The following is a 26637-nucleotide window of genomic DNA, read 5'->3' on the forward strand; positions in this document are numbered from 1 at the left end:
CACTTGGCTATTGAATGTTGACACAGGAGAAAAAAAACAACCCACACACAAAATAACAACCAATAAACTCTGCAGAACAGTGTTAAGGATACTGGACTTTAACTTTTTGATTGGAGGTATTACTACTGCAGTGGGCTGACCTGCCAGATGGATCATTAAGATCAAAGGCTATACGTTATGATGTTTGCCTTTTAAAAAGTAAATGCTACTCTGAATTTCATAGTTTGCAACTTTCAGCTGGAAGTGACAGCATGGATTCTTGGTATCTGCCTTCATTTCTTTTCTTTGCTGCCCTCCTCCGGGTTTTTGGCTTGGTAAGAAAACAATGTATGGAAAACAATTAGAAAAATTGGGGGTAGTTGATACCGCTTATTAAAGAACAACCTGTTCGTTCGTTTTTTGTTTTTTAAGGAATTTCAAAGTGTCAATGAAATAAATGTTTCCTTTTGGCGAGCAGGGACAAGCAGGGTACTGGGAGTGAGAAGAAGACCCACCAGAAGGAAAGTCAGGGATACTGACATAAAGTTATGTTTTATCTTCAGTTTCATTGCTGTGTAACAAGTTTTCTTTTCATAAGATGGAAAATGTGAAATTTGAAAATCGTTCCATTTTTACTGCGGAATGTGACACATATTGCTGTTACAGTAATGTGAGACATGACGGAGTGAATGATGAATGTCACAGGCACAGCAAATACTTACGTTTTGTAGCATGGGATTTCTTTTCTGCTTCTTCATCAGGTTAGACCTATCTTTCTACAGTGACAGGTAGTTGGTACCACAAACCAACTTGAGGTTTGTTTTATTTATTTATTTTTAATTTTTATTGGCGTGTAGTTGATTTACAATGTTGTGTTAGTTTCAGGTGTACAGCAAAATGAATCAGTTATACATATATAGAGAGCCACTCTTTATTTTTTTTAAGATTCTTTTCCCATATAGGCCATTACAGAGTATTGAGTAGAGTCCCCTGTGCTATACAGCAGGTTCTTATTAGTTATTTATCTTATATAGATATCTGTCTATGTGTGTATGTCAATCCCAATCTCCCAATTTATCCCTCCCCCCCTTATCCCCGGGTAACCATAATCACGTTTTTGTTTTTTTTTTTTTTTTCATAATCAGGTTTTAAATGAAGTTTCAAGTGACTGGGGGGGAACCTTTAGTTGTGATTTTTAAATAACAATTATTATGTTGAGCTGATATTCTGTGAACAGAACTACAGCAGTGAGAACAGGAGATACTATTGAAGACTTATTAAAACTGTAATTATGAACAAATACTTGATGACTTTTTTCAGGAGGTGTGTTGGCATTCCTCTGTGAGTGTGTGCCTGTGTGTGGCCAAGTGTGAGGCAATCAAGGCACTAATTAATATCAAAAAGGATGGTCATCATCCAACCAGTTATTCCCATGCTTGTCAAACACCCCAACTGATTCTAGTATCTATATTCTAGTATCTACAGGTAAGTATTTAAATAAAAATTGTACCTTACATTTGTATGACAAAGTTTACCAAGTTCTTTCACATTACATCATATAACCATCCTAATACCCAGGCAAAGCAGGCACTGACCATATTATACAGATATTCTGAGTATCAGGAAGGTGAACTGACTTGCTGTTAGTTGGTAGAAACAGGAATAAAACCCAGACCTACTGGGTTTTAAGTCCCATGAGCTTTTTAAACTAGACTTCACTAAGAAATCTCAGGTTTACTTAGTTTTTGCCATTGTGTATGTGGTCTGGGTTTCATTTCATCACCTGTAGCGAATCTGTTTTCAGAAGTTTTTTTTTTTTTTCCCACTTGCAAAGTATAGCCATAGATTTTTTTTCTGGAGTATTTGGTATTGACTTTGAAGGTGGAGTCTTGAGAGAAATGTGAAAGTAAACCATGGTTAATGAGGTCTTCAATAAAATTTTCTTTTGAAAGGATCATGAAAAATTATAATAATATTTCAATATTGGGAATAAATTATTAGGTTTTTCAAGCATAGCTCCATGAATTCTTTAGAATCATGTTCACTTTAAATCATGTTTAAAGTGAACACTTAATTGAGGGCAGGACTCTTATGTTCTGCCTTCTTTTCAACCTGTGAAGTTGGTTTCTTGTTTCTTTCACCTTCAAATCCATACAACAGGCTGTTTCATTTTTTATATGAAATGAGAAGACCCTTGGGTCAAAAAGTTATCTTAGACTCTGATTTAGTTCTCTTGGGATTTTGCCAGAAAGCTAACCATAATATTAGGGAAAAAAGAAAACCCCAGAAATGGTTAGATATAAATTGGAATCAATAAGACCATTTATTTCGTGGTCATCATAATAATATATCTTTTGTATGTGTTTGTTTCCCAGCCAACCCCAGAAATCTTTGGTGAGTCTATTTTGAGTTTTGCCCTATGTTATAATAAAAAAAGGTTATGTGAATAATAGAACAACAGAACAGAAGAACTTAGGACACATTTAATGCTAAGCACAGTGCATAATTGCATATGCATTATTGCATAATTGCATTGAACTTTGATCAAGCGCTGGCTTCTTTTGACTTATTGAGGAACGTTTTATTGTTGCTGCTCCAGCGTTCCACCTACTCAGCAAAAAAAAAAATAAATGGTGGTATAAGAAAGTCCAAACACAGTGACTGACATATCGGCATCCCATAAAATGCCTACTATTATTATTTTTGTTATTTTGTGTCAAATCAAATGGACCTGATGTCTGTCCTATTCAGTTGTACACTTAGAGACTTGGCCATATTATCTACCCCTTTGCAACTTAAGAATAATTCAAATATAAATTAGGAATTTTGCTTGAGAGTTCCAAGGTACACTATTAGCAAGGAATATAAATATATGGATAGATTGTACTGGTTTGACCAAATTTAAATATTTGCTTCCTATTTAATCTAGTCATCTAATCTAGTCTTTCAAATTAAGCTTAATATTATATGGAATGACCAATTTCTTATTCCTGAAGTTATTTGGCATACAAGGGACATGGGTAAAACAAGAGTATATATGCAAAAGCCCCATAGCCCCAAGCCTGGCTCATGGGAGGTCTCAATCAACCGATCAATCAATCAATGAATCAATGTATGTTGAATCAGAACCTGGTACTCTCTTATCTGAGGCAAAAGAACCTTGCTTACTTCTAATTGGTAATTGATAAAGATTTTCTTCTTTCATAAACACAATGTTCAATGTGTTTTTGTTCTTTTTGTTAAAGATGTAGATGGTGGAATTGACCAGGATATATTTGATATCAATGAAGGTTTGTGGATTTTTTTTTAATTCTTTATTAAGTGGGGAGTTTGAATCCAACTTGTTAACACAAATTTTTACCTTCCCTCTTAGATTTGGGACTGGATCTTTTTGAGGGAGACATCAGACTTGATGGGGTGAGTTGAAACAATGCAAGGAAAGACCTTCAATTAACCACTGCAAGCTAAAATAGAGTATCTGAGAATGATGGGACAACATGGGCTTTGTTAAGCCCAACTATCTCTAAGGGTGTAGAATCATAGTTGACACATTTAGTCAATGAATACTTTATACTCTAAGGGATTCATATAATAGTATCTTCATCATTCATTACTCAGATTTCTGTGTGGTTAAAACTACCGTCACTCACCTGGTATGCTTTGGTCTTATTGATCTGACTGATTTTCATTATGGGAACAATATGATATTTTCATTTTTAAATAGAACCTCACTGATTAAAGCCAGTTGTAGCAAAATTAAACTGAATTTGTAAATTCAATGAATCAGGTTTTTACCATAAGAGAAAGGTTTTGTGACTCCTACTCTGACAGCTGAGAATAGAGTTGCCACATAAAGATCTTCCCAAACTATCATAAAGAGTACTGGTTCTGGGGCTTCCCTGGTGGCGCAGTGGTTGAGAGTCCGCCTGCCAATTCAGGGGACACGGGTTCGTGCCCCGGTCTGGGAAGATCCCACATGCCGCGGAGTGGCTGGGCCCGTGAGCCATGGCCGCTGAGCCTGCGTGTCCGGAGCCTGTGCTCCGCAACAGGAGAGGCCACAACAGTGAGAGGCCCGCGTAATGCAAAAAAAAAAAAAAAGAGTACTGGTTCTTACCTAGCCATCATGGCACACAGGTGAACACAGGTACCTTACATGTAGTTTAAGGGAGCTTAAACATTCCTCAACCCCCACTGTGAACTTCAACTCAAGAAACAGAGCTGCAGTGTCTGAGGTTTAGTCCTTGGTCTGCTCTTCTCTCCTTGATCCTACCCTGTACCAGGGCTTGTCATCTCTGTGCTGATGACTCCCAATGTATAACTCTGGTTCATTCCTTCTCCTGAGCTCCTGACTTGTCTATCCCAATACTAATCCATCAGTTCCATTGGAATGTCTACAAGATACCTCAAACATAATGTGTCCTCAACTAAACTCTGATTTCTCATACAAGCTGTTCCTCCCTAGTTTTCCCTCTTAGTAAAGTAATCACCACTCCCTCTCCCCACTCCACTGAATAAGTAAAAAACCTAGGAGTCACCTTTGCTTCTTCCGTTTCCCTCACCCCACCATCCACTCCATCAGCAAGTTCTATCATTTCTATCTCCAAAGTATATATACTTCAAAGAATCCACTTTTCTCCTAATTTATCTGCTTCAAATGTTGCCCTCCTAGAATCTTTTCCACCCTGTCCCTGTCCCCTATCCCCTACAGCAAAGTGAACTTTTAAATAAGCAACACCACCATTTCACTTCCTGGCTTGAAGCTCAACGGCTTCCTACCATATTTAGAATAATATCCAGATTTACCCACAGCCTTTAGGACTTTGCATGATTTAACTCCTGCCTATCTCTCCTCCCATCTCCTCTCTTCTTTGATCTCATCTCCTTAGGCCACTGGCCTCAAACATGCAAAATATACCAAGCATATTCCTACCTCAGAGCAGAGCAACTACTGTTTCCTCTGTCTGGAATGATCTTTCCAGAGCCCCTTTCAATACTGGCTCTTTCTTATCACTCTCATTTCACCTTCAATGTCATCCTTTCAAAAGCGTCCTGTCCTGACCTCTTTATCTAATACACTCCCCTAATCCCTTTATTCTTGTCCACATCTCCCTTTTTCATTTCCTCTGCTACTATTAAATATATCCTGTTTAAACTTAAAAAAATATTTATTTATTTATTTGGTTGCATGGGGTCTTAGTTGCGGCAGGTGGGCTCCTTAGTTGTGGCTCACCAGCTCCTTAGTTGTGGCTCACCAGCTTGTTAGTTGCAGCGTGTGGACTCTTAGTCGTGGCATGTGCACTCTTAGATGCGGCATGCAGGTGGCATCTAGTTCCCTGACCAGGGATCGAACCCAGTCCCCCTGCATTGGGAGTGTGCAGTCTTATCCACTGTGCCACCAGGGAAGTCCTTAGACTGTTTTCTTACATGCTGTTTGTCTCCTCTACTAGAAAGAGCTCTAGGAAGGTAGAGACATTGGTAGTTTGGTTACCAATGGATCTCTGTTCTCTTGAACAGTGTTCATTTTGTTGGCTGGATGAATACATTAATGAAACATTATTAGCTTTCTATTATAAAAGTTGGGAGGGAGACACAAGAGGGAGGAGATATGGGGATATATGTATATGCATAGCTGATTCACTTTGTTATATGTATAGCTGATTCTGCTTTGTTAAAGCAGAAACTAACACACTATTTTAAAGCAATTATACTCCAATAAAGATGTTAAAAAAAATACTTGATGAAGGATGAATGGACCAGGAAAAAAAATGTTTCAAGTACTTTAAAATTGTTTGAAAACTTTGGTCCAGCTCATGTGTGACTTTTTTGCTGATATTATCAGATCAAGATGATTGAGGTTTTGCTATCACTTCCTTCTTGTATATTTTTAATCTCTAGTATAAGAAACTAGTCTATGAATCTACCATATTTATTGTCCAGTTTTCCAACAATCATTATTTACATGATTTTGCTTCAACTTTATCAACAAAATTAATGATAGAAATTAGTGATTTCCCATCAGCCAATCAGAGAATTGTGCATAAGCTGATCACATACCCTGTAACCACCCTCCCTCACCTGGCCTTTAAAAATGCTTTGCCGAAACACTTTGGGGAGCTCAGGGTTTTTTGGGGCCTGAGCCACCCATCTCCTTGCACAGCCCTGCAATAAACCTTTCTCTGCTCCAAACTCTGATGTTTCGGATTGTTTGGCCTCACTATGCGTCAGGCCCACGAACTTGCGCTATTACAAGGATATGTAAAAATATGAATAATTGAAGTGAAATGATAGGATTAAAGGAAATATTAATGCTTATCATTCTCCTTATTAAAAAAACCCAGAAATAAAAAAAAAGAAAGAAAAAAAACCCCCAGAAATTAGTGATTTCCTCCTAAAACCTTTGTTATAATATGATAAAAGTAGGTGTACACACACATGTGTACATGCACGCACACACCCTGGCAATTTGTTTAGGCTGGCTGGGAATGCTTAAAGCTTCCTTTCTTTCTAGATTAACTATTGATTGTTTCATAAATTTTTGACTGATACATTCAATAAATCCTTTCCCACTTAATTTTGACAGGTACAAGAAAGAAATTCCATCGTTGGAGAAAGTTATAGATGGCCTCATACTATTCCATATGTTCTAGACGATAGCTTGGGTTAGTATGCACTTTGGAGTGCCCACAACTAATGTATGTTCCTGACAGAATATGATGACAGTATTTCCAAGGGAAGACTCACATGGCCTTTAAGGGTTTTTTTCTTTGTTGTTTTGTGTGGCTAAGTACACTTTAAAAAAAATAAGCAAAATGAAAAATGAACAGAACCTAAATGATTTTGTCTGAAATATTTGCTGAGTTTTGACCAATAAAGGGATGAATTCAACCAATATTTATGGAGAGCCTACTCTGTATTGGTTGCTTGGGACATAGATTTTAGGGAGCTAGTCTTTATTTTAAATCAGTGGTTTCATATATGTTCAGACTTTACATATGAGTTTGAAACATGAAACAACCAACCAAACAAAACTTTAGGAACTGTCATTATTTTACTAATATTTTATTTGAACAATTGAGGAACTTAAACAACAAGAACCCACTATCATCTTTTATCATCTTTTTTGTTTATAAAATAAATAATGTTTTAATACTAAAAAGTCAGAAGAACCTAATCCAAAAGAAAGGACAGCTATTCTGTATTAGAAATTTATTGTAATGGAAAGCTCTAAACATGGTCCCCATTTAGTAAAAATGATATCCTTGACCAGCATCAGTTTAGGAACTGCCATTTGGGAAATTTTTCCTTAAATATCATACATTTCAGTAGAGATTCAGATAAACCAAAAGCTAATTATAATAGAATGCAGTAAATGTAATGATTAGTGATATGTTCAAAATGTTATGGGAGCACACTGGAGGACGTTTAACTCAACCTAGATATAAAGGCATATGCATTAGGGAGCAGGTGACCCTATGCAGTAGGGCTGCCATGAAGCTTGTGCAAGTTGTACACCACACATAGGTGCCTGGGGAGGGGGCACAAGTGGGACTGAAATTAAGTTTGCATTATATTCATCATGAGCATTCATTTCTTTGCATGAAGTACTACTCATCCACCTGCCAAGCCAGCACTTGCAACATCTGCCCAGATGAGGTGCCCCTCCCTTTCTTTCTTTCTTTCAAGTATATTTGATTTACAATATTGTTAGTTTCTGGTGTACAGTGAGGTGGCCCTTTCTAACTCATAGAAAGGAACTATGGGGGCTAGTGCAGCCTCTGACAGCAAGGGAAGCGCGTTCTAGGCAGATGGATCACTATGTGCAAAGGCATGGGGAAAGGAAGAAAACCCCTGCTGGGAAGTAGGTTGAGCGCAGGGAGATAATGAAGTTGAACAGGTAGGCAGACTTCAGATTGGGAAGGACTTGAGTCTTCCCCATGTTAAAGAACGTGGTGTGTATACCAGTGGTGATGTGAAGCGGCTAAAGGTTTTAATTCAGAAGTGAGATTGTTATCACTCTGGTTGCAGTACAGAAGATGTATTATCGGTGGGACAGAAAGAGAGTAAGAAGATCTGTTAGACTCTTGAAGAAATTCAGGGAAAGATTAAAGTGTTTCTGAACCAAGACTCTCTCAGTGAGGATAGACAAGAGGGGATAATTCTAAGAGAGGCTTAGGAGACAATTAGATGTGGTGATTGGCTCCAAGAGATCAAGAAGAAGGTGAGTCTAGGGAAAGAAGTGCTAGTGTCCAAGATTATGACACACCTGGGTGGATGGCAACACCTTTAACAAGAATAGGGAATATGTCTTGGAGAGGGTAGGATAGAGAAATGTGGTGGAAATTGGTTTTTGGCGTGTAGAATTTGAAATGCATCAGGCTCACTGTGGTGGAGATATCATATAATGGCTTGGTGTCTGATCTGGTCATTCAAGATAGAGAAATCTAACAGGGAGTAATTAAGGGTATAGGAGATGGTTGAAGCTATGGATATGGATGAGATTTTCACATAGTGCCTTGCATATAATGAGTACTTCCTAGATAATGGATCTTATTGGATGACCCAGGAAGATTGTATTGTGTAAGAAGATGGCACAGAATGGAATTCAGCCTGGGAGAGCAACTTTTTGGCATTGATATAGATGGGAGATCTGATAGAGATTTTTTTTTTTTTTTTTTTTTGCGGTACGCGGGCCTCTCACTGTTGTGGCCTCTCCCGTTGCGGAGCACAGGCCCCGGACGCGCAGCCTCAGCGGCCATGTCTCACGGGCCCAGCCGCCCCGCGGCATGTGGGATCTTCCCGGACCGGGGCACGAACCCGCGTCCCCTGCATCGGCAGGCGGACTCTCAACCACTGAGCCACCAGGGAAGCCCTGATAGAGATTTTTGAGAAGGGAAGAATGGCCATTAAACAGATGAAATACCAAGAGTACGGTAGAAAAAGCCAAAGCAACAGTAATTAATAGGATTAGAAGCTATAAAGAGCTTGTGTAACATCAGGAGAGAATGATGTTCATTGGCTTTTGGAACTGGGGAAAATCTGAAACATTTTATTAAAATTAAAAAAATTTCAGCTTTATTGAGGTATAATTGACATAAAATTATAAGATACTTAAATTGTAACTGTGGTGATTGGACATATGTACACATTGTGAAAGGATTCCCACATCGAGTTAACTAACACATCCATCACCTCACGTATTTCTCCTTTTTTTGTGTGTGAGAACATTTATGTTCTACTCTCTTAGAAAATTTCTATTATGCAATACAGTACTATCAACTATAGTCACCATGTTTTACATTAGATTCTCAGATCTTATTTATTTTACAGTTGAAAGTTTGTACCCTTTTACCAACCTCTCCTTATTTAAATATTTATTTTTGATTTTAATCTTTTGATTAAAAATTTTAAAATACTTTTGTTTCAAAATATATATATGTATGTGTATAATACATATACATACATATATACACATATATATGTATGTATATATAGCTTAAAAACTTTATTCTCCTGTGTTCCGTGAAAGATCAGTGAGCTTTAATTTGACTGTATCTCTTAGGCTATTTTTGCCATGTATTTTAACCAAAGTTATCCTAACCTTATGAGCTTTATGTACCTGTTTCTTTTTTTTAAATTTTTTGCTTTTTTAAAATTGAAATATAGTTGATGTACAATATTATATGTTACAGGTATACACTATAGTGATTCACAATTTTTACGGGTTATACTACATTTATGCTTATTATAAAATATTGGCTATATTCCCCATGTTGTACAATAGATGCTTGTAGCTTATTGTATACCTAATAGTTTGTACCTCTTAGTCCCCTACCCCATCTTGCCCCTCCCCCCTTCCCTCTCCCCACTGGTAACCACTAGTTTGTTCTCTATATCTGTAAGTCTGTTTCTTTTTTTGTTATATTCACTAGTTTGTCCTACTTTTTAGACTCCACATATAAGTGATATCATACAGTATTTGTCTTTGACTTATTTCACTTAGCATAATGCCCTCCAAGTCCATCCATGTTGCTACAAAAGGCAAAATTTCATTCTTTTTTATGGCTGAGTGGTACTCCATTGTGTATATACATATACCACATCTTCTTTATCCATTCATCTGTTGATGGACACTTAGGTTGCTTCCATATCTTGGCAATTGTCAATAGTACTGCTATGAACATTTGGGTGCATGCATCTTTTCAAATCAGTGTTTTTGTTTTTTTTGGATATATACTTAGGAATGGAATTGCTGGGTCATATGGTAGTTCTATTTTTAGTCTTTTGAGAAAACTCCAAACTGTTTTCCATATGAAATGCTGCCAGTAGGGCTTTAGTCTTTTAGCTTAAGCCTCAGGTATTATCTGGCTGTTAAGATGCAACTCACCTGAAAGGGGTAGAACTAGAAGCAATGGTGTATAGCTTCCTGTGAGTGAGTTACAGTTGTTTGCCTGAGTGCCAGATTTGAAGTGAGTGGTAAGGGGAAGTAGGGAGAGGAGGAAAGGGGTAAAAGGTGGGAATAGAAATGAAGACCAAGGTGCTAGGAGCAGGAAGGGGCTAACAAGGGGAAGATAATTCTAAACAGCTGCTTGCTTAACTCCTAGGCTTGTCTGGGACCTGCCTTGTCTTTCGGAGCCTGGGGATTTAGGTAACAGGATCCCTGGTGGAGCTCTTCTGCATCTGTGATGCAAAGTGAATTAAAGCCCTTGGTAAATAAAGGCACAGGGTAAATAAGGATCTTATCTTGGTAGAAAGCTATACTTTTTACAAAACTTTCACATTTATTCCCTTATTTGAGTCTCCAAACAATTCAACGCAGGATAGAAACTATCCTTATTAAGCTTTGATAAAAATCGAAGGCAAGCAAGCTCCTTTTACGTTCAGTTCAAAAACAGTCATGTGGTGGTTGGTAACATCATGCCTTATTTTAAGGAAGTGTTAGATCTGAAATAGTGACCCAAATGTGATACTTACAATACAGAAAATTTGGAAACAATTTAAATATTTGTCAATAGGAAGTTAGTTATGTATCTTACTGTCATATAATGTGGCCATTAAAATGGTAAAAACAATACTTACTGGGCTTCCCTGGTGGCGCAGTGGTTGAGAGTCCGCCTGCCGATGCAGGGGACACGGGTTCGTGCCCCGGTCTGGGAAGATCCCACATGCCGCGGAGCGGCTGGGCCCGTGAGCCGTGGCTGCTGAGCCTGCGCGTCCGGAGCCTGTGCTCCGCAACGGGAAAGACCACAACAGTGAGAGGCCCGCGTACCGCAAAAAAAAAAAAAAAAAAAAAAAACCAAAACAACAATACTTACTGATGAAGGAAGATTTTAAGATATATTATTTAGTGAAAAAATAGTTTATAATATATTATGTAGGCTGTGACTTTATTTTTTATAAAAATATGTATATTATGTATGTACGTATTCATAAGAAAAAAGTATGATAAATGTGGTTGATTATTTCTGGGTAAGATTTTATAATTTCTTTCTTTTTGTTTATATTTTCTAACTTACAATGAACATGTATTATTTGTGTGATATTGTAAAAGGTTGAATTCTGAGTGCCTCTTATAGATTCATGGATTTTAGGTCCCACATGTATCTTGTTCTTTACTTTCACCTAGAAAGAGGCTTTCTGAATAATGTCTTTAAATGTTTGTGCAATGGACATGTAAGAAGGTAGGAAGGAAATAAACATTGGATAAATGCTCACTTTAGAGTAGTGCCCCCTTATGCTCGGGGCATATGTTCCAAGACCCCCAGTGGATGCCTGAAGCTGTGGGTAGTACCAAATCCTATATATAGCATGTTTTTTCCTATATTACATACCTATGATAAAGTTTAATTGATAAATTAGGCACAGGAAGAGATAGTAACTAATAAGAAAAGAGAACAATTATAATACACTGTAATAAAAGTTAAGTGAATGTGGTCTCTCTCTCTCAAAATATTTTATTGTACTGTACTAACCCTTCTTGTGATGATGTGAGATGACAAAATGCCTGCATCATGAGATGAAATGAGGTGAATGACGTAGGCATTGTGATGTAACGTTAGGCTACTATTGACCTTCTGATGACACATCAGAAGGAGGATCATCTGCTTCAGGTGATGCTGGATCACTGACCCATGGTGATGTTGATGATTGGGTGTTGGGAGCAGATAATGGATGTCCAGGGTTAGGGAGTCCCTGGTGGGATGGAGCGGCATGGCACAAGGTTTCGTCAAGCTCTCAGAGTGGCGTGCAACTTAAAAATTATGAATTGCTTATTTCTGGAGTTTTCCATTTAATATTTTTGGATCTTGGTTAACTGCAGGTAACTGAAACTGCAGAAAGCAAAACTACAGATAAAGGGAGACTGCTGTACTTGGAACTTCACCTCTACTTTCTCTGCTATCCTCACAATATCCCTGTGAAGTTGATTTTAATTCCCCACTTAGCTGATCTGATGATAATACCAAAGCTCTAAGGGTAAATTAAATTGGCAAAGATTATGCATCAAAAATAAGTGGTGGGGCTTCCCTGGTGGCGCAGTAGTTGAGAGTCTGCCTGCCGATGCAGGGGACGCGGGTTCGTGCCCCGGTCTGGGAAGATCCCACATGCCGTGGAGCGGCTGGGCCCGTGACCCATGGCCGCTGAGCCTGCACGTCTCGAGCCTGTGCTCCACAACGGGAGAGGCCACAGCAGGGAGAGGCCCGCGTACCGCAAAATAAATAAATAAATAAAAAATAAGTGATGAGGATAGGGGAGAACTTAGCTGTGTCTTGTTCCAAAGTCCACACACCATCTTCTCTGCCATACTGTCTCCCACCTCCCGGCAGACACCATCCTTCACTTCACCGTACTTGACCCCAGCTGTGACTGTCTCTCCATATGCACCTGATATAGCTCCTTCCTCCGGGTTGCCCTCTGAGCTGCTTTTCCTGAACGTCTTTGCTGCTTTCACACCTCTGCCGTCTTTGAGCTCCATTCTATCTAACCTGTTAGCATCACTCAGCTTGAAAGCAATGGTTCTTATTTGTGTTTTGGACCCGGAACTCACTTGCGAATCTTATGAATGCCATCCCCAGAAAATGCACTTTGCAGAGATAGATATATATAGATATAGACGTAATTCTTTGTCTACTATTTCAACATATTCATGGTCCCTCTCATCTCAAGGTGCTCAGATTAAAAACTCTGCTGTGAGGCTTTAAATACATATTATAGCTTCTTAGATGAAGCATGTGACAGTGATTGTTCATTTTGGTTGCCTGCGAACCAATGTATATGTTCTCTGAGGTAAGGAAATGCCCTTTTTGCTATTTGCACCTCTAATGACTCCAGGGAAATATATATGGGGTGAAAAAAAGCTACCTGAAGAACAACCAATTAATTGCATGTGATACTTGATTGGTGCTGTATACTAAGTTTTTAAAAAATAAAACACTAAATATTCATGGAGGGGCTAACTCATGATAAACAATATATTGCATGGCCTGTTTCCATGGTGAACTGTTGAATGGTGGTAATTTTAATAAGTTTATTTTTGTTTGTTTTCTTCCTTCAGAAATGAATGCCAGGGGAGTTATCCTCAATGCATTTGAACGCTATCGCCTAAAAACATGCATTGACTTCAAGCCTTGGTCTGGAGAACCCAACTATATATCAGTGTTCAAGGGCAGTGGGTAAGTTGAAGAGTTGGTCTTCCAAGTGCTCTGATGAGAACTGTTGTGGCTGGGGCATTACATCACAGCAGTTGCCCTTGACCCTAACCTTGGGGGGGGGGGTCGGGGGCTTCCATTGCTGTTTGCTGGATCTGTTTTCTTTAGCCATAAAAGAATATTTTCATACATGCAACCAGACTGCCAACGTTAAGACAAGGAAGGTGGGATCGCATGCCATCCACCCTATGACTCTGTGAACTTCAACCTGTTTGTCGTTTCTATACTCCTTATTTCTGCCTTCAAGTAAAACCCATCTGTATGCATGTGCACATGTATATTTAAATTTATTTTAACCTAAGAACTCTTACTACTTCAGTTAAGAAGGTGATAGTTATTTGACTCAAGGTCAGCAGTTCTGAATGGTTGCTATACCTATAAAACCCTTATTCAAGGACCATCTGAAAAATTTTGAAATTGCCGGAAAAGATCAGGACTTGGCTGCCTGGAGGATGACTCAGTCCTTTTTAAACATTTGGTGTCACAGCCCAAGTTCCCCAAAGGTCATCTGGTCTGGAAGGCTTTTCATACCGCACTGGGGTTTTGAGAGAAATACATGGTGTCCAAACATAAGTGAAGGATCTAGGTGGGTACCTAAGTGCATTAGGCATTAGGGATTTTGCCTTAGGACCTCCACCTGCATCAATATAAAACCCTCTCCCCCTTCTGTAAACCCTCCTGTAAGCTGCTGGTCTTCAGTGGGAAATAGGCGCATTGGGAAGCAAGAACTCTCCATCGGAAAGGGCTGTGACAGAATAGCAACAGTGCAACATGAGTTTCTCCACGCACTGGGATTCTGGCATGAACAGTCTCGGTCTGATCGGGATGACTATGTCAGCATAATCTGGGACAGAATTATTTCAGGTACATTTATCTTGTTTTCTTACATTGTTTTTTAAGTTAAATACTGAATTTCTAAACATGTGCCCTCTTTTGCCATTGGTGCTGTCTATCAATAATGGGAAAACTCTGATGTTTTGATCTTACTTGATTTGGCTCTAATTCAATAGGAGTTGAAGTGCCTGAAGGTTTTTGGGGAACAGTATTCCAGAACCCCAGTTTGAGCTGGATGTGATCTTAGAAACCAGTGTTTCCCAAAGATTATTTTATGTAGTGCCATTGCACAATTTGTTCAGGGGGGTTGTGAGGAAAGGAATCTGATTTCCCAAAATTAATTTGGGAAATCCTAGGTTAAAAGAAATTAAACTTAGAGTTATTTACACTGCTGTACTGTTCAGTGTCTTTGCTAGACTAACATGAATTGTAAATCTCCAAGAGGAGCATTTCCCAAAATGACTTGATCATGCTTTTTTTTTTTTTCTTTTTGTGGAGCATTTGGATTTATTGTTCTTCTCTTAAAATTTTTTTTTATTTTTTATTTTTTTAACATCTTTATTGGAGTATAATTGCTTTACAATGGTGTGTTAGTTTCTGCTGTATAAGAAAGTGAATCCGCTATACATATATCCCCATACCTCCTCCCTCCTGCGTCTCCCTCCCTCCCTCCCTGTCCCACCCCTCTAGGTGGTCACAAAGCACCGAGCTGATCTCCCGGATTTATTGTTCTTTGGAGCCCATGTGGGGAAACACTGCAACAGCCTGAACTTTTCGTGACTTTGTGCTCAAAGTCAGAAAGGTTTTAATAACCCTGTCCGACTAGAACTCACATTTTCCGCAGTGACACTTAGTTTCCCCGTCCGTCCTGCCTCCATAGGGTATGGCGGGGGTGTGGGTGGGGGAGGGGGAGGGGAAGGATGGCATCGCTATCAAGTGAGGCCAGTGAGGGCTGCTCTGCGCTGAGGGCCCCTGACATCACAATTCTAACATCACATTACCTGCCCCTGGCCTCACCCCTACCCAGAGTCTGGGGGAAGGCACTGAAGCCAACTGAAAGATTTCTAGAACAAGAGAAGTGTTGAGCTTTAATCTATGGCCTCACTCTTTAAGATTTCCAATGTCTTATTTCTGTTAGAAACTTCTGCCTCGACTTGATAACACATCTTTATGCTTTGTTGATCAAATCTACCTTGTTGTGTCCGCAAAATCATTCGATTTCACATTGCAGTCAGTGGCCCATTGGTATGATGCTAAGCGGTCAGGAATCTTCTCTAAATGTATTTATTTACATACATCTACACATGTTCCAGAAACTAAGAATAACTAACATAACTAAGAAATCACTGACGATGTCAATCCTTTCAATGACCACATTATCATTCCCAGGTCCTACCCCACCACACCTCCCAAAGTCCTCTTATTTTCATCTCCATCCACTGAGGATACTCTACCTCTCCTCATTGCCAATGACCCTGAGTGTTTCAACAATACTTTTTAGAATCCTTCTTTCCATTAGCAGTTCTTAGAACCTTAGGCCAAATGCTAAAGTCCAACTTTGAGCTGAAATGAAACCTTAGATAAGTTCAGCATGACAGCTGGTATCACGATTCTAAGTTTGAATAGTCTATTCTAAGATAGGAATATATGAAACACTCTTGAAATACCATAGAGTGTCAGTTGTAGCCAAGGTTGCACTGTTTATTATAGTCTTTATTTCTAAGTTAACAGTCTTTGGAGTAAGATAAACTAAATTTTGTGAACATCAAGTAATTAAAGATTTTTATCTATCATTTAGGCAAAAAGAACAATTTTGAATCCTATGATGACCGACAAACAGACTCCCTGAATGTTCCCTATGATTACAGCTCAGTGATGCACTATAGTAAAACTGCATTCCAGAATGGATCAGAACCAACAATTGTGACAAGAATCCCAGACTTCATGGATGTGATCGGCCAACGAATGGATTTCAGTGACTCTGATATCTTAAAGCTGAATCAACTGTATAACTGCTGTATGTGACAGGTTCTTTGAAATGACTTCTCCTCCTCTCTGCTCTGTAGGAAAACATTCTGTTCTGTGCCATTTTGCCAAGCATTGATGGGTTTTCTGAAATTATAGTTAGATAATTGTTTGATAATAATAGTTTGATAGTTGAAGTTTGATATTCTGAAAGAAAGAAAACAAAACAAAACAGAATAGCCCCCAGATACCAGACTACAACATGGAAACAGCATTTTTCTTCTCACAAGCTCTGGGCTTTAGATATAAAAACAAACAGAGTCCTATAGCAGCATGAGCATGCCCCACTCAAGTTTTTGAAGCTGTTACTAATGCAAATGTGGACCAACTTGATATTGAAAACTCTTTTCAGCCCAAATGAGGTGTACAGTCATAATATAAATGGGATCAAATAATCCGGGTTGTGGTTTATTACTCTGAATAACTAGGGGAGTGTAGACTCAGGTTTCTATAGTTAACCTGATAAACAAGACTTGGGGCAGGCAGCTTATACAGAACTACACAGTTGGTCGATTGTCTTGGTTTTGCAGATATCAAGAGATCTTGAAGCCACCATCACTCAGAATCAGTGACGAGTCCCCTTTAACGTCATCCTAGAATTCCTAGTGCTTCAGGATAATCTCAGTTTTTACTACTTAGATTATCATGTTATATATGAGCGTCAATAATTGTCTTTTTGCTTTGGTAGCCTCTTCCTTGAGCTTTATGGAGTCGTGCGATTTTGAACTGGAAAATGTGTGTGGTATGATTCAAAGTTCAGAAGATAGTGCTGACTGGCAACGGGTCTCCCAGGTTCCCGAGGGGCCAGAGAGTGATCACTCCAACATGGGCCGGTGCAAAGGTAACAGGAGTGAGATACTTCCAGATTTTACTCTCAGTGGTTCTAGCCTCTTTCTTTGCTGTGAAATACTGGGATTTGAGTTCTTATTTTTATTAGAATTATTAATGATAGCCCACTCGTGCTGCTCAGGAATTGGTTCTGTGCCTTATAAGGATGTGGTTAATTTCTTTGCTTTTTACTGTCCGAGTTTGCTTTTTTTCCCCATGAGTCAGCGCTGGGCTCTGTGAAGCCTCTACCCATAGTATGTGCCCACAGCAAGAGGGGCTGCCCCTCCCCAAAAGGACTCTTTTCTCTGGAGCAGTGGGGTTGTTTTCTTGAAGCCTGAAGAATCCAAGAGAACTTCAGTGAACAGCACCAGGCTGTGAATTAATCAGTTTCAGAATTTCAGCTGGTTGTGATTACACGTTTCTGTTACAAAAATACTTTAAATGAAGGTAGAAAGTACAATTGATTTAATTTTACTCAGATGAGTATTCTTTTCCATTGAAATTTTGTTTTGAATCAAATAGTCATTTATTTGGCTACAAGCACCACATTTTTATTTATTTTCTCATTTCTGGCAGCAAATATGTAAAACTAGCCTTCAGAACCCAGGGCCATTGCTTGACAGCTCAGATGACCTGGGAAGGGGTAGAAATCTCTAAGAGCATGGAGGTGCTTTTCCCTTTTCTTTTTTGGGGGATTGGTGGGGACATGACAGATGTTGTTTAAAGGTACAAACTTGTAACGAGTAGTAAAAAGCCCTAGAGATCTAATGCACAGCATGGTGAAAATAGGCAACAATATTGTATTATAATCGTCGAACTTGCTGAGACTAGACTTAATTATTCCCACCACCAAAAAGAAATGATATTATATATTGTGATAGGAGTGCTAATTATTGCTACAGTGACAATCAGATGCCAATATATTAATGTGTCAAATGAACATGTTGTGTACCTTAAATTTACACAATGGTACATGTCAAACATATTTCAATTAAAAAAATATTTTTTAAATGTAGATTTGAATAGTGGATAGTGGTTCTACATAGATCAGTAGGAGGGAGGAAGGGAAGGGGCGGGTGGAGAGAGAGAGAGAAAGAGGGAGAGAGAGAGAGAGAGAGGCTAAACCAAACAGGTAACACTTTTTCCCATTTTTGAAAACTAACATGTGTAGTAAGAAAAAAGTGATCTAATGTTGCTTTTCTTCATAGACTGCCTGCTCCAAGAACTGCATTTAAATGCTCAAAACAGTGCCCTGCATACAGTGGGAACTAGGTGGCAATAGAGTGCCCGCGAGACACGCATTCCTGTATCCGGTATCTGTTTTCTCAGTTCTGCATTTTGTCCTCTTTAACAGGTTCTGGTTTCTTCATGCATTTCAACAGGAGCTCTGTAAATGAGGGGGCCACAGCAATGCTGGGAAGTAGAATACTATACCCTAAACGAGGATTTCAGTGCTTGCAATTTTTTTTATATAACAGTGGAAGTGAATATGACCAACTGAACATCTATATCAGGGAATATTCTGCAGCCAGTGTGAACAGGACTCTGACCCTTGTGGAAGAAATAAAAGGTACACTATCACCATTCTTATTCTTGGGTTCAGAGTGAGTCAGTCTTAACCCTTTACTTAATGCAAAACCACTTACCAACAGGGTAGGGGCTATGGACTTAGTACTTTTTTTTTTGGACTTAGTACTTTTCAATGTAGAACTTGATCCTACTTGTTTTATGCAGTGGTTGGGAAACTAAAATGAGAGTCCTTTCTGTGCTACAGAATATGTGACACTTAAGAAACTGTAGATCAGTCTCTGGCGTTGGGGAAGTCCGTTCTTGGCAACTAATAAAAATATAATGGAAACTAGCTTAGGCAAAATGTGAAGAGTTACTGGCTCAACATAACTATATTGTAGAATGGAGAAGAGAGGAGCTGGCCTCAGGCAGGATGGGACCTGTCCCTGAACATGGTTGGGGACCTTTCCTGTTATCTCAGATGGGCTTTGTCTGTAAAACTGGTGCTTTGGCTGTTTCACTTCCCAGCTTACATTTTACCAAATGTACCATCAGACTAGAGAAGGGTCTCTTCCTCTAATTTCTAGCATAGAAAAATAAATTCCAGCAAAGGATTCTAATTGTTATGACTTGAGTTAAATGCATCTTCTAGAGCAATTCTGAGTGGAGAGAGGGCAACACTGATTAGGCGGCCACCCTTCCTTCTAATCATGTGTCCGGGAGGTGGGTCACATTGACCACATATTAAAGCAGATGGTTCAGAAGGTCCACTGAGGAAGGGAAGGGCTGTGGCCTGGCGGCTGTATTACTGTCTGCTCCACACAGTGACCTCTTGGTTTGAATGAATTGACTAAAACCTATTATAAAACTGATCCACATTATGTCATATGTCATGCCATTTTCCCCCTGTTTAACAGTGAAAAACAATCTGAAACATATATATATATATATATATATATACACACATTATACATGTACATTTTATGTGTCTAATGCATATATAAAAGATTATAAATAAGATTATTACACACATATTTGATTATACATATATAATCCCTTGCATTAGCAATCTGTGGGTGTTATTACTGACAGATAATAGCACAAAATGTACTTAAGAAACCTGCTTAGGAGTCCAGAATTTAAACTGAAAGTACTGGTAAAAATGAAGTGGAGGCTCTCATGAAAGGTTTTTGTTCAATCTGGGGTCCTTCCACAGAGAATAGCATTTTCTGTAATTTGGATCTTTCTAACTTATTTTCAAGCAACATGTTTCTCATTAAGTGCCAATATATTTAAGTTTGAAGGCATTGAGTTAACTACTAGTTTGACATGAATTCCTGAGCTATTCTCTACCTGGGAGGCTTCTGAAAACTTTTAAATGGACTGCTTCTTATTTGGGTATGTGACATCAAAAAATAAGACAAGATGTCATACAATGAGCTGCTAGCTAGGGGTAGGAGTAATAGTGGAGGGGACGTGTAGTCTGGGAAGAAAGGAGATGGTACCAATATCAGATATGTAACATCGAGTCAGTTGCAAGATGTGGGCTTTCTAGGGTTTGGTGAATTCATACTTAATACTGCCAAAGAGTTGACTAAAAATTTTGCATGTGAAGGAAGTATTCCAATCAAAGTATAAATAGATTAAAGGAGGCTTCGGCTGAGTATCACAGGAATCTGGGGTGCAAGTGTAGAGTATTGGGCTTGCTTGTCTGTTTAACTAACTGAATGGGAGGTAACTTGTAAGTTGGGCATGGAGTTCTCGTGAGTTAGATGCTATCGTTTGCTCACCTGTCTCTGGGAAAGGGTGCTCTATCTAAGAATCAGCTAGATAAGCATCCAGATATTCCAGAGAGCTGCGCCATCCCCACAGAAATGCCTTGAAGTAACTGGGCCTGAGCTGGAGGCGTAAGAAAGCCATACCTCATACCCGCAGGAAGCAGTAGGTCTAGAAAGACCCTTTGTCCATGAAGGCTAGAACTCTAATGTCGATTTGCACGTGATTCATAGTCCTTTGTCCTCTTTGGAATAATAATTTCTCTTTTGCAGATGTACCCATCGGGAGCTGGCAGCTTTACCACGTAACACTGAAAGTGACCAACAAATTTAGAGTGGTATTTGGAGGCGTCAGAGGCGCTGGTGCCTCACGGGGTGGCCTGTCTATTGATGACATCAATCTTTCAGAAACACAGTGCCCTCATCATGTCTGGCATATAAGGAATTTCACACAGCTCATTGGCAGCCCCAGTGGATCTGTCTACAGTCCTTCATTTTATTCTTCTAAAGGCTATGCCTTTCAGATTCGCTTGAATCTAAGTAGTTTGCCTAATGTAGGAATGTATTTCCACTTGATCTCTGGAGCCAATGATGATCAATTAGAGTGGCCATGTCCTTGGCAACAAGTCACGATGACCATCTTGGATCAAAATCCTGACATTCGGCAGCGTATGTCCAACAAGCGGAGTATAACTACAGACCCATTTATGACCACCGGTTTGTGACTCATCTTTTTTATTGGTAATACACAATCACTGCTCTAGGAGGGATGGATGATTTGGGAAGGAGAGACTGCATAGCCAGGTAGCTAGGGAATTTTGAGCCCCAAATCTAAGGATCAGAAGATATTTAGGGGAAGGGCTTCAGCAGCTGTGGACAGAGTCTCCCAGGCAGGAGACTGTCAGAAATGTCAGCAAAGATGCCAACAAATTGAGAAGATATTGGCTATATTTTTGGAAACTGATGACAATACCTGAATTCCCAGGGTTGTACGAGGAGTGTTTTAGTTTTAGAGTCCGACACACCTGGATTCAATCCAAGGTTTGCTTCTCATTAGCTATGTAACCTCGAGCAGATAATCTCTTGAAACACCAGTGTCCTCAGAAGTAAAACTGGGACAGTAATAAAAACCCCACACATTTGTTCAAAGTATCTCTACAGATCAAGTAGGGGAGTTTGTGGAAGGGCCTGGTATGGAGAGTCTCTCAGATGTTGAGTTCTCCTAACCCATGCTGTCCTGATCTTGCCTCTGAATTGTCAAAAACAGTTCAGCTTTTGTAATGGGGGTGGTTTTTGATCAGAACGAAGATGTCAAGTAGGTGCTCCGTAGTGTTGGGAAGGGTATGGGAATGGATTGCAACTTCTTATTAAAGAATTCTGGAGGACTTGCCAATGGTGACACCATCCCCCCTCTTTCTAGTCTGAAAGAGAAGCAGCACCCAGAAAGCAATGATCACATTTCTAATTGTAATAATCCTTTGCCCTCTGGGAACATAATAAAGTGAAAAATGGAATTGTGGCAAGGTGCATATTATTGCCAAATCTGAATTCTGTATATGAAAAGAAAGGACCTGAGTGACTTGGGGAAAAAAATATATATATATAATCTGATAGGAAAAAAAATAGTATTCACAAAGAGATGTGGGGATTTGATGTTCAGAATTTCTTTACCTTTTTCCAAAACATTTCTCCCTGAATGATATTGAAAATGGCTCAAGGTTGGGTGGGTCACCACCTTTTCCCAGAAGCAGTGCTTCTCACTGTCTTCTACTCCTGAAGGACTTTACTCTGTTTGGTGAATAATTCAGTTACTGAGGTGAATTGTTCAGTGCTAATATTAAAAACTCTCTCAGTAACACATTGATTTAACTCAGCTAAAAGGACTACCTGTAACTCAGAAGGCCACTAAAGAATGATTCTAATGGGCAACGGAGTTTCTACACTGCTCGTTCAGTAGAAGTGTGACACCCCCATGTAGGAAGCTTTTGATACCTCTCCACTCATATTCCAGAATGTGCTCCTCTCTGCCATGTCATCTCATTTCTTTAGGACAGTCTAAATGAACAAACTCCAGTGACTTGGCAGGGAACACATTACGGGTCAATAGCATCACTGAATTATTTTGAGCTCTGTCCTAATTGTGCTTCACGTTGCCTGTGCTTTCCTACACCAAAAGCTATGATGATACTAAACACAACCCATTAATATAAATTGCTTTTTCAGATAATGGAGACTATTTTTGGGACAGGCCTTCCAAAGTGGGAGTACAAGATTTTTTCCCTAATGGAACTCAGTTTCAAAGAGGTAGGGGCTATGGATACAGTGTCTTTATGACCCATGAGAGGCTGAAAAGCAGAGATTTTATGAAAGGAGATGATGTTTATATCCTCCTGACAGTGGAAGGTATGTCAATAAAAGTAGTTTTATCTAAGCTGCTTTTTTTTTGTGGTCGTTGATTGTTTACTGTGTTTTTCTGGATTCCGTGTTTAGATATATTAGAGACGTGGGAGGGAATGGACATGAGTGAGATTTTTTTTAGTATGAATCATTAACAATATGAAAATAATTTAAATGAAAACAGGGACAGTTCCAGGATAAAGAACTTAATTAACACTGCCTGGAGCAATAGTGGAAAGCTTTAGTCCAGAACACTTCTTTAGAAATAAGCTGAAGTATAGCCATTATACCCTAGAATTTAACTCTAGGATTCCAGAAGTAAAAATATCCCAGAAACACATAAAATTAGAGTGGAAATGATCTGGCTTTATTGTCTCTTTCAGATATGTATACATACATATATAGAGATGTGTGCACACACACATATATCTCATCAGTAATAGCATTAATCTATTGTCTTCTAAAATTTCTCAGCCATGGCAGCCAATAATTACATTTCCCAGGAATACTGTTGGTTTCCATGCCAAGGCCCAGGCAAGCATGTGTTCAGTTGTAGTCCCGCAGGCTGGTTCAGCTTCCCTTTGTGTCTAGATTTCAGCCTGCCTGTTTATTTTTTCACTGCCTATAAACATTACTGAATGGTGCTTCAAGAGTACCTGAATTTCTCACAAACCTGAAGCCTGAACATTTTATTTTGAAACTTAAAGATCAAATGCTTGTTAAACCCCAAACTGATTTCCCTCCATGCTCTCCTCTCACCCTCCTTAGACATATCCCACCTTAATACTACACAAAATGAGCCAACCCCGACCTTGGGCGTCAATGACCTTTGCACAAACTTTAAATGTGAGAATGATGGCGTTTGCATTCTCCATAATGGCAAAGCTGAGTGCAGGTAAGGATACAATCTACCCATTCTTTTGTTACATATTTTTTCATTCCCACAATGTAGGATTCATATGATATTTCATATGAATGAAATCAGTTGATTCTCATCTCAAAACCGTTCATAAGATATTTATCTTTTGCTCTCCATTTGGGACTTTGTGTTGCCAGCAGAACGACAGAATTATTTATGCAAAGGTAGCACGTTATTCTAATTGCCTGAAACAGTCCTCATGAGTTACATATCTTATTAGGTCCTCACAACGGTCTGGTGTGGTTACTGTGACTGTCCTCGTTTCCTAGATGGAGATACCTAAATTCTAAGAAGAGCTTGGCCACGGTCATAGCTGGGATGTGGAGGGACTGGGACACCGAGAACTAAATTTTCTCCAGTACCTATGCTACCTTCCTTTCCCAGCTGGGAGCTGCTGTGTTAAGTCCCAGATTAGGAGTAATTCCATTGTTCCTTTCCTTTGGCCCTGCCTGTGCTAGTCTAACCAACCCTTCTAGTCCAGAATGGGTGACAAATAGTTCCATCTGCCAATGACCTGAGTGTTGACTCACACCTTCGATGGTGAAGATTTTCAGATTAAAATATCAACTCATAACTCTGAGTCACGTTCTGAACATGTAGGTGTCCGTCAGGGGAAGACTGGTGGTACATGGGAGAAAGGTGTGAAAAGAGAGGCTCAACTCGAGACACCATTGTGATTGCCGTGTCTTCCACTGTTGCTGTGTTTGCTGTGATGCTGGTCATCACCCTTGTCAGTGTCTACTGTACCAGGAAAAAGTATCATCAAGAGACAAGTTCAAAGACAGCAAATATGACTCTGGAAAATGTAAGTTGACTCTCATATTTGGTTATTCAAAACCTATTGATGGAATTATATAAAGACAAATTAGGACTTTTTATATATCCTAAAAAAAAAAAAATTTCTCTACTCCCTATGCTGGGGACAACAGCTTTGAGACTATGAGTTCTTGTTATGTTCACTATAAAGCAACGGGTCTTAAATTGGGATCCATGGAGGGTTTTACAGGGGATTTTATTATCCTTCTGGAACTGTACCCAGAATTTTGTGTGGTTGTGCAATTTTCTGGGGTGGGGGTCTGTGACCCTCCTGAAAGGCACAACTGATTTTGCCTACACATTTCAACCTTCCTGGTTAAGGGGAGAGGCGACCTGTAAGTGTCATCATTCTAAAGGTTGAGCTCAGGCTTGTAGGAAGGGAGTGCTAGGCACATTTGGGGCTTTTGCATTAAAGAAGTTTCCAAATGATTCTGGCTTCATGTGTGGTAACTAACTCTAAGGCAAGATTTTCAAGGAGAAGTTTTAAAGTCTTGCCTCAGAAGGTCTCTAGAATGGCAATACACTCTTGAAATTACCCTGGGGACTATTTGAGATGGATATTTGCACACAGGACGTTCACTGTGCGTGCTCTTGGGAACACCAGTGATGGAGTGAGGGAAGGTGGACCAGGCAGAGGGCAAGGTTGGATTGTGCTGTGGTTGCAGCTGAGGCCTCAGCATCCTCTGCAGGGAGCTCTGGAGCTGGGGTGGCCCTTAGAGTGCCCTGAATTGAGGCAAGGGGGCCAGGCCATTGTACTCCCCACATCAACAGCCATTGGATTGGGGCTGTCCCTGGGGAGGGAGCAGAAAATTAAGCAAGGCAGCACCCTTTGGGGTAGGGCATGTCCTGCAGGAAAGCTTTCATTTGGAAGGGCAGGACTAACAGAGAACCCCAGCACCCACTACATACCCCAGTCATAGAGAGCACAGTTTCATATGCAGATTCCTATTCTCACTCACAAAAGAGCACTTCTAATGGAATAAAATCTGAACATCATTGAAAAGTGAAACTTAAAAATTCTTCCAGTTCTATTTCATTCAAAACAGGGTCTCTGAAAATTACTAGCAAAACTGAAGACAAAACACGCACAATTAACACATCTCTGAAACCGAAAATACTGCAATTACCTTAAGCGTGAGGATATTTTCTTTAAAAAAATGATTATTCAAGACATGCTGTATTTAATTAAATTAATTAATTAATTAATTTTTTTGCGGTACGCGGGCCTCTCACTGTTGTGGCCTCTCCCGTTGCGGAGCACAGGCTCCGGACGCGCAGGCTCAGCGGCCATGGCTCACAGGCCTAGCCGCTCCGCAGCATGTGGGATCTTCCCGGACCGGGACACGAACCCGTGTCCCCTGCATCGGCAGGCGGACTCTCAACCACTGCGCCACCAGGGAAGCCTGACATGCTGTATTTTAAATTTTCGATTTCTTTTAGTAGACAAACTTATTTGTTTAAAGACACTTGTTTGTTAAAGACAATACATTTGTGAAGTTATTCAAAAGATGAACAATGGTAATGAACAGAAAGCAAATAGTTTTATTCTCATACACTGCTGTCATGTTTCCTCAACCTCAGGAAGATGTTTAAAGCTGGTCAATTACTTCACAAGCTTATTAGAAAACTACTTAAAATATATATAGGTTTGGGCTTCCCTGGTGGCGCAGTGGTTGAGAGTCCGCCTGCCGATGCAGGGAACACGGGTTCGTGCCCCGGTCCGCGAGGATCCCACATGCCGCGGAGCGGCTGGGCCCATGAGCCATGGCCGCTGAGCCTGCACGTCCGGAGCCTGTGCTCCACAGCGGGAGAGGCCACAGCAGTGAGAGGCCCGCGTACCGCAAAAAAAAAA

General features: G+C 39.7%; 1 protein-coding gene across 1 annotated transcript in view; it reads left to right on the forward strand.

Moving 5' to 3' along the window:
* Positions 1 to 30: 30 nt before the first annotated feature.
* MEP1B (meprin A subunit beta) overlaps positions 31 to 26637 on the forward strand; it is a 27720-nt gene continuing 1113 nt past the window's right edge. The window contains exons 1-14 of the mRNA XM_027127694.1: positions 31 to 314; positions 2355 to 2373; positions 3225 to 3269; positions 3353 to 3396; positions 6560 to 6638; positions 13529 to 13646; positions 14368 to 14546; positions 16315 to 16533; positions 17230 to 17382; positions 18724 to 18939; positions 20927 to 21370; positions 22877 to 23056; positions 23819 to 23945; positions 24570 to 24774. Coding sequence (XP_026983495.1) covers positions 252 to 314; positions 2355 to 2373; positions 3225 to 3269; positions 3353 to 3396; positions 6560 to 6638; positions 13529 to 13646; positions 14368 to 14546; positions 16315 to 16533; positions 17230 to 17382; positions 18724 to 18939; positions 20927 to 21370; positions 22877 to 23056; positions 23819 to 23945; positions 24570 to 24774 — 2091 coding nt within the window. The 5' untranslated portion in view covers positions 31 to 251. The remainder of the gene's footprint in view (positions 315 to 2354; positions 2374 to 3224; positions 3270 to 3352; positions 3397 to 6559; positions 6639 to 13528; positions 13647 to 14367; positions 14547 to 16314; positions 16534 to 17229; positions 17383 to 18723; positions 18940 to 20926; positions 21371 to 22876; positions 23057 to 23818; positions 23946 to 24569; positions 24775 to 26637) is intronic.

The sequence above is a fragment of the Aethalodelphis obliquidens genome, unplaced genomic scaffold (assembly GCF_003676395.1).
Source record: "Aethalodelphis obliquidens isolate GAN/ISIS:26980383/991018 unplaced genomic scaffold, ASM367639v1 scaffold32, whole genome shotgun sequence".
NCBI classification, from domain to species: Eukaryota; Metazoa; Chordata; class Mammalia; order Artiodactyla; family Delphinidae; genus Aethalodelphis; species Aethalodelphis obliquidens.